The following is a 9,039-nucleotide window of genomic DNA, read 5'->3' as shown; positions in this document are numbered from 1 at the left end:
CTCTACAATAAGGAGTTGTAACATATAGGATCTATGCGTCATAGGAAATTGGGTAGAAATAATTACTATACGACTTGCACGAGGGGCAAAAGTATATAAGCTAACGTTCGGTTAATTTTTTTTTAAATTTACATCGTTGACTTTAATGATATGAAACTGTTTGTCTTCAATGTGACTTGGTGAGAGTCGGCGTGGTAGTGGTAATAATATACAACAACATGCAGAAGGGGGATAACTCACCGTATATAATATTATTACACTATAATATAGAGTCGTATTACGTATTAATATGGATTGGGTGGACTGTTGAGTATGCGTAGGTCTTATACTGTAACCGGCCAGTCGTGTTTTAGTGACTGATACCTTTCGGTCGCGAGTGCTCCAGACCAATGATAAAAAAAAACCGTATCGTTCAACTATCATTTAAGTTGTCATTAATACCTAAGTACTAGTAACTGGTTTGTAACACAACAGTGGTGTACATTTTTTATTATTTCCATACGGGTGCAGACTATTATACTTGTGATTTTGGATTATATTATAATGACTCTTACGCGGACGTCGAGTTCTTTGCTGCAGCCGTGCAAACTAAATACGGTAAGTTCATTTTTTTTTTTAAATCAAATTTCATCTTAAAATAAGATAATAATATTATCGAAGTCTATAATTTTTTCAACGGTAAAATTGTATTAAACACTTTCGCTGAGTTATACACTCTTGACCGGTCGTGGTTTTGACATGATTTTACGAGAGTGAAATTCCCGAGATGACCCGAGGTTGTGTAGAGAATAGAAACTAAGCCGGTTATAGGAAGTTATATTATGTTTTAACACGAACATTTTCACTAATTATTGAATTTGTAAGCTCAATGGGGTAAGTTTATACAATTTTTTCCGTCTTATAGGGGCTTTGGTTGTAATAAAATAGTCAGGCACGTACTCTGCGGCTATATTATGTAAGGGTTCCCAAAATAAAAAACCAATAAATTAACTTTTTTACCCTGTGGACACACATGCTTATACCTACAACCGGCTACTTGTTAAACACTCACACATGGTAGTACCTATATTCTACACGCCACTGCCGTCAATAATTATGTAGGTAGATAGGTAGTTAATGTTTTCTGAAATAATAACATTTTTGTTATTTGAAAGTATACACGAAATGGTTAAAATCTAAAAGGTATTTTATTTTATTTTTTAAGTTTAATTAAGATTTAATATACCTATGTATCTTTTGTTATATTATATTTAGGGATTGGCCGATACTAAAACCGATACTCGATATCAGCCGATATTGGTGTATCGGGTTTATCGGTATCGGTTTTTTTTTTTAAACCGATATTTGAACCGATACCAAAAAAAAACCAGATCTATCAGCATAATAGCATTGATTATAAATTGTAATGGTTAAATGTAAAATGATAATATTATTTCGGTTGATAGTATCGGTGATATTTTAATATCGGTTCATTGTTTATGCTGTAAATGTTGGTTTACAAATATATCGGGTATCGCTTTTTTATCGGTTGCATATATCGGAATATCGGATATCGGTAAAAAGAGGTATCGGCCCAACCCTAATTATAATGTACCTATTAAATCAAAAAAAAAATAGTTACCAAGCTGCCTTAATAAACAAATATCTGTATTTGATAATTTTAAATTGTCTTGTATGACTTTAAATTATTTGATGCATTAATATTAATATGAAATATATAATATATTATAATATGAATAGGCTACGACCCTATTTATATATTATAGATTATGAATGGAGCGTATTGATCTTGCAATGTGTGAGTTTTTAAATGTTTCATTTGTTTGTATCTGTCATCACCTTTTGTAACAGTAAAAATACTTAGACTTTCAACATCAATATCTTTACTGGTAAGAAAGTGATTCTAATTGGTAATTAAAAGGAAAGGGTGAGGCTGGTTGGGGGTAGAGTTTAAAATCAAAATATTTCCATTATTTATTTTAATAATTTGAAGCAGAAAAAAATTATATTTAACGAGTTAAGTTGTTTTGTTGTAATAAAAAAATATTTTCATGTGGATCTGAAACCTTTTCGTATATTATTATATTTTATATCCTCAATAACATTTTCAAAATATTTAAGTAGATGAATTTTTATGCTATTGCTTAATTAATGCCCCCCTATTTATATTGTATGTTACCTACGTCAGTATTGACTCAAAAGGTAATACCAAAAAATAAATGACAAAAATTCATATATGGGTAAATATATATATATATATATTATATTTACATAAATTCATATATATACCTATTATAATTATAATAATATGGTAAATTCAATGTTTTCGGCAAAAATGAATTAAATTTACTGTATTTACTCAAGGCCGTTCGCAACACCCTCCCCCCACCACTAAGTTTTAAAAGTAGAAACATTTTAGCAGGGAATTATATTAATTGTCTATTGACTATTGACTATTATTATATTAGTCATACTTTTATATTTTTTTTAAAGCAGTAATAACAAGAATAATGAGTTCTTTGTATTGTACCCCAAACATAAAAATGATGAGTTTCCAGTACCTATATGAACAATGTTTTTTTTATTTTAAGATTTAACAATGACTTTTATAAATAAAGTAGAAATATTTTATAATATGATCTGATATTCTGATTCTGATTGAATAGTTCAATATATTTTTGTTTTTAATGATACATTTTGAGATATTATTACAAGTTATTATGTTCTAATTAAGCTTATAGACTATAGATTATTTGAATCAATACAATCGTTAATAATTATTAAATTAACGAAAGTTGTTAAAAATTAATTAAAAATTAATAATACTGCTATATTTATAAAAATCACATGGGTATATTAAAATCGCAGGGTTCTTGTCATCACAAGTCATACAAGTTTAATATTAAATTATATTAAAACAATTGATAGTATACATAACTATGATAAAAAAGTTTATTTTCATTTGTTTTTATAAAAAAATAACGCACATCATTTGAATTCCTATACAATGGGTATTTTATCTAGACCTCGATGTATTCCAATACTTGACCTAAAAATTGAAAAATGAAATATAAATAATTATTAATATTAATAATTTTTTAACTCTTACATTGTTATTTAATGATATTTCAAATAAATAAAAGCAAGAACCTACGAAATCATAAACGTTTTCTGTAATGTCATTTAAAAAACGAAAAAACGATGATAAATGTTTCTCAAGGGAACACAAAATACCGAACTTCACTATGGAATTTATGAAATTGGACAAATTACTTTAATAATTTAAATTCTGAATTTCTGTTATGTATAAGATGAACGTAAGATTGTATTTGATACTTAAAAGTTAAATTTGCAAAAAACGTAATTTTACTAAAAAGATAGCAATAAATATAGTAAAAGTAATAATTTGAAATGGTTAGTAGGCATAATTTAAATAAGACAGTCTTGAGAATAACTTATTTTACGTACGTATCTATAATAAAATTTTACTATTAGCGACGATATTAAAATTATGTAAAAATTACCTTTATACCTATTTAATATAATATTAGAACGCGTTTACCAAAAATTTCTAATTTTTTATGAACGTTTTCTAAGATAATAATAGATATTATTTGAGTTCTTTTTTTGACCATGCTCGCTTAAAAGCCGCTGCCGCGGCCGTCAAGGTTTTTTTAAAAAAAATTTTAGATTCAACATTTTTTAAATTTTTACACGAATGATTTAATTTAGTTATTTGACAATAATAAGTTATTGCTATAACTAAATATACATATATTCTGTTCGAACTTATAAAAAAAAACATTATAAAATGTGTTTACTGTTTTTAAACATTTTACTTCAGTGCAGAATTGTTTACTATAATACCGATTATTATAAACAGTACAGTCTATAGTTTATAAATAACGTTACAATGTGTAAGTCAAAACACATATTTTGTTAAATTGATCAATCCCTAAATTAATACATGATGGGTAGTATTCAAACAAAAAATTAACAATAATATTATTAGTATATTTTCAACTTTATTCGTCATCAAAACAAGCTATTACCTAATGACATGACTTCATCATTTATAAATGGTTTATTTTTAATTTATTTTACGTACAATCGGTATATCGTAAACATAGTTTGAACTCACAAAAAATCTGATTAATGCTTTGATAATTCTTAATTTCTACCCGTGACTATTTTATTAATAAGAAAATAACATTATTAATCAACTTATTACAATATAACGCACGTACGACTCATATTAAACTATTAGTCAATAAGACTTTTGTTAGGAGAAGCTTTTATATTATAATTCCCCCCGAATTCAGCAGGTATATCGCTGATCAAGTGTGCGTTGCATTTGAAGTATCTATAATGTTAAATTGAAACTATTTATCTCATCAAATAAAAATATGAAAGATTTTGTCACAAACACATATCATTATAAATACGAATTTAGCATTGTTTCGATTTTTGTACACTAATCGTGTGTCTCACAAGAGATCTTTATAATATTATTTTCTGGTATCACATTTTTAATAATATTTACTAGGTATGTGAACAAAATATAACATTATACTATCGTCATTAAAATTAAAACAACAGAATGTTTTGTTTTTTAATAACGGGTATATGTAATAATAGAACAAACAATAAGTACCTACGCTTCATAACCATTGCTCAATACTTACTACTTTCTCCGAGAGTTCCTTCACGCATATCGTACCGCGTGTGGTTATTATGATTATTACAATACTATCATCGTCGTCATCACTGCTGTTATTACATAACTTCACAATACCTCGTACTCCGTTTAAGTCGAGTAAAAAGTCGTTGTGTCGGTCGTTATCATCATCGTGGTTGACGAATCCCTTCCGCTCCGTGTAGCACTCATTAGAATATTATAGTATTATTATTATTACTATTATACACTGGAATTCCGTCGTCCGGCATAATTAATTTTTCTCTTATTAAATATTAAATACCGCGTGTAGTTATAATATATTATAACGAAACTCATAAGCTAGTATCCCGGCCCCTCGTGTTTACCCAGACACATTTTTTAAATTTAAATGTTCGATCGCGTCTTCAAGGACATCGGGTCAACTGCAGCGTAAAGTACGATTACGCAAGACGATGATGGTTTACTATTTTTTTTATTTATTTTTTACAGTTTTTCGAAACACTCATTATGTTGCGTTCGCCGAATTTTAACCGTGATTCATTAACGATACCTACACTACACTATAATATAATACATTAATACCTATGCATCATACCTAATATTATAATGCGGTTGTGTGCATAATAATATATAAGTCTACAGCGCAGCTAGTTCACTCCGTTCACATAACGAGTAGCACCGCTTTTTTAAATCTATGTTTTCATTATCGAAATTATAATATTATTATTATAGATACACTTTCACCGTAAACGTGACCTTAAGTCTCGTATATACAAGTGCATCGAACTTCGCGCGTTTCTCACGTGTTATTTCGTTTGATACATCGCCACGTGCAATTATAATACAACTTAGGCACCTGTAGCTCTATATAATACGTATATACATATAATATTACATATAGGTACTTATAATATGATATTGATATAATATTATTCTAATTTGAATTATAGTGGTTTGATATTTTTTTTTTGCTACTACGATATACGCGTCTATACATAATATATTATGTAGGTATATGTAATAACTGATACCGCAATTATTATTAATAACGAATTCAATGATTCGTTCAATGACACGTTATGTCTGCATCGTCGTCGTCCTATCTTATAACGGTGCGGACGGCTGGCTGTAGCATAACATTATCCTTGGGAATTGAATAATACACGTAAATTACCCACACACAACACTTTCACTCATTTCACTTTCTAACATGAGTAAATACTGTCGGCGATGTCTCATTTATGGTATCCATCAACTATATAACAACACATATACTGCAATTTATTGACGATCGGGTTTGATGAAACCGTTAAAAATCGTACAGGTAGTTTTCCAAACAACATAATATTATATTATGTACATTACGCGTATCTCGTTGTGTATTTAATATCACTGTGCAGCGTACTTACGTCTAAACCATAGAAAATCCTATGTCTAAATTATTATTATCATCAACGATACGGCACTATAGTGTACACGTCCATTCAATTATGTATACTCATTATAATAGCTTGGTAAGTACCAGCAGCTCATTGACACCACCTACATTCATATAATGTTCAGTTTAACGTATTTTATCTATGTTATAACAAATACACTATCTTTTATAAGAAAGGCAAGTCTCGCCATACTTTATCTCCGGCAAAAACAGCTTTATTGTTTTTTTTTCTTTCTTTAACCGGATGCTTTCAGAGGAAATATTGCATTAATTGCATATTGCAAATAGGCCCAATCAAGTATTGTATATAAAGTAGTATTTATATTGCACTGTTCAACAATAATATTTCTTCATTAAAAGCTCTTATATTGTTTTAAAATTATAAATTATTAGTTCAAACAAATGCGGACTATGGAGTTTTTATATAGGTTCATACTATGAAATAAAACAATTGGAAAAAACACTTGTTTAATATGAATCACAATATTATGTTTGTTATTTATAACAATATACACAAAAATGAACAATATTTATTGATAAGTAAAATAGATATATTATTAACCATTATAATACTAATTTGTAATTTTATATAAAATACAGTTAATCATTCTTTATGGTATGTAGGTAAAATTATAAATTCACTTTGGTTTTTAAAATGGTAAAAAAAAATATTATGACATATTATTTTACTTCAAATGTATTCATATAATGTATTGACAAATCATTGATAGACATTTATACATTAAATTATTAAAATATTATATACTTTACAATTTTTTTAAAGAAGGTCAGCAAACACCAAATAGCGTTTTTAGTAATTAAATCAAACCAAACCGGGAGAGTTGCAGCTCTGTTGTATGTGTAGTAGGTGATAGGTATTGAGTGTTCTTCGTCATTGATTATTGCCGTAGGTATAGGTCACTGAAATGGATATGTTAAAATTTAATTCATTTACAAATCGACGTATGTGAAGGCTGCTTCAAAGTTATTACCAATAATATGTTTGATTTACAACAAATTAACTAGATTTGTTATTTTCGTTTATATACCTATCCAACTTCGTAAAATTTCAACTTGAATTGCGAAAATATTTTCAATATTATTATTATTTTTATTAGTAGAACTACTAATTATGACAAACTTGTCACTAAATTTTCTCTTAAAACACTTATAAAAATATTGTGATTTGTAACCATGTATTTTTGATATTTTTTATTGTAATTGAACAACTTACATGAAACCTGTATTAAATTTTCAACAAAAATGTTGTTATCGAAGTATTTTGTACAAAAAAAAACTATAAAATAAACTCCCCAAAGAACGCACCCCCAAAGTTGAAAATCGAAGCATTTTTACCAACTCAAAAACACCCAATGTAGGAAAATCAATACATTCATAGCTTTACTCAGAATCTAAAACAAAATTAATTTCGTCAAAAACTGTTTTTGCAAAAAATGCTCGCTTTTCTTATTATTTTTTTTCATATTATTGTTTTCTGATATTATATTGAAAAGTATAGTATATGTTTTTATTTAATTAAGTTTCAATTTTTTTTTTTTTTTTTATGATAGGATAAAACGTCTTTAGCTTATTGTAGGTACAGATAGTTGAATGTTCTAATAAACATTTTAAAATTTTAAAATATAGTTTGAGAAGTACAGGGAATTTTCGTTATTTGAATATCAAATTAAAAATGATGACATTTAAAAATTTATATAATTCTTGAAATAAAATTACTAATACAAATGAAGAGTTAAGAGGATAAACGATAATAGTGAATATTCCTGAAATATTGCAGTTCTGTTTTAAAATTTTATCAGTACATATATATAAATACACCATCATAGGTATACCTATTTATTCTTGTATTATATATCACTTACCGTGATATTTATTCTCCAACTTGATTCACATATTAATTCGTTCGGATATAATTATATCAATGGCCAGATGATATATTATAACTTTATTATACACTTTTGTTTTTTTACAATTAACGCGTGTTTCTCCGTAACTATAGTAACAAATCACGATTGTTTTTTGGATTAATCAAGTTATATGTCGTGTAGATTGCTATGTTTAACAGCTATAGTGTTGTAAAAACGTTATGTACATTAAGACGATAAAATGAATATACTCTAGAAATCTAGGAGTATAGAATATATTATTATACAATATAAATGGTATAATATACCCCACAGTGTTTTGGTACTAAAAAATAAGTGACAAAAATAATGGAATTTCTATGTACCTACGAACCATTTTAAAAAATCAGAGCGCCCCAGGCCACTGTTTAGTATGCACTCTATCCTGCATTAATAATTGTTCTGTTTTGGTTCAACATCAACCTACGAATATATTTCTTAAAAGAAAAGTCATAAGCCAAAGACTGATTAAAACGTGTAACATTGATGTTAATAAGCCTTATTAAACTAGAGGAATTATTGTTTTTAAAGTTTAGACCAATTTCTACAATTATTGTTCTCATCTACATCATACATTCATACGTAATAATATGTAAATATTCTTTTCCCTTAGGTTAGTTCTTACTTTTTCTTCAGAATGGCTTTCGTCGACTAGGTAACTTGTTTGTTTGGAAGGTTATTCTAAAATTTCTCTTTTTATGTTTCATTTTTCAAGAAAGATATGTGACAAGGTATATACAACATAGCATATTAATACCTATATATTATTATAAGATCGTGAAAGTAGTATTTAATAAAACTATTTGGATTAAAAAATTATTTTAGTTTCTGAGTGAAGGAATTAATGAAAATTAAATTGATTTTAGATTCTGAGTGGAACGATGAATGTATTGATTTTACAATGATGTGTGTTTTATTATTTTTTTTTTATTTTTTTATTTTTTTATTTTTTTTGTTGTCTGTGTACACGATAAGTAGTCGAAATAATGCTACGATTT

The 9,039-nt window shown here is 27.3% G+C and overlaps 1 protein-coding gene across 1 annotated transcript in view; it reads left to right on the top strand.

Moving 5' to 3' along the window:
- The first annotated feature begins 284 nt into the window (after positions 1 to 284).
- The window catches only part of LOC100158946, a 13,455-nt gene continuing 4,700 nt past the window's right edge, over positions 285 to 9,039 (top strand). The window contains exon 1 of the mRNA XM_001944843.5: positions 285 to 597. Within this exon, the coding sequence (XP_001944878.1) occupies positions 544 to 597 (54 nt within the window). The 5' untranslated portion in view covers positions 285 to 543. The remainder of the gene's footprint in view (positions 598 to 9,039) is intronic.

This window comes from Acyrthosiphon pisum, chromosome A2 (assembly GCF_005508785.2).
Source record: "Acyrthosiphon pisum isolate AL4f chromosome A2, pea_aphid_22Mar2018_4r6ur, whole genome shotgun sequence".
NCBI lineage: Eukaryota > Metazoa > Arthropoda > Insecta > Hemiptera > Aphididae > Acyrthosiphon > Acyrthosiphon pisum.
Note: the sequence above shows the minus strand (reverse complement) of the source record. Positions and strands in the feature narration are given on the sequence as shown.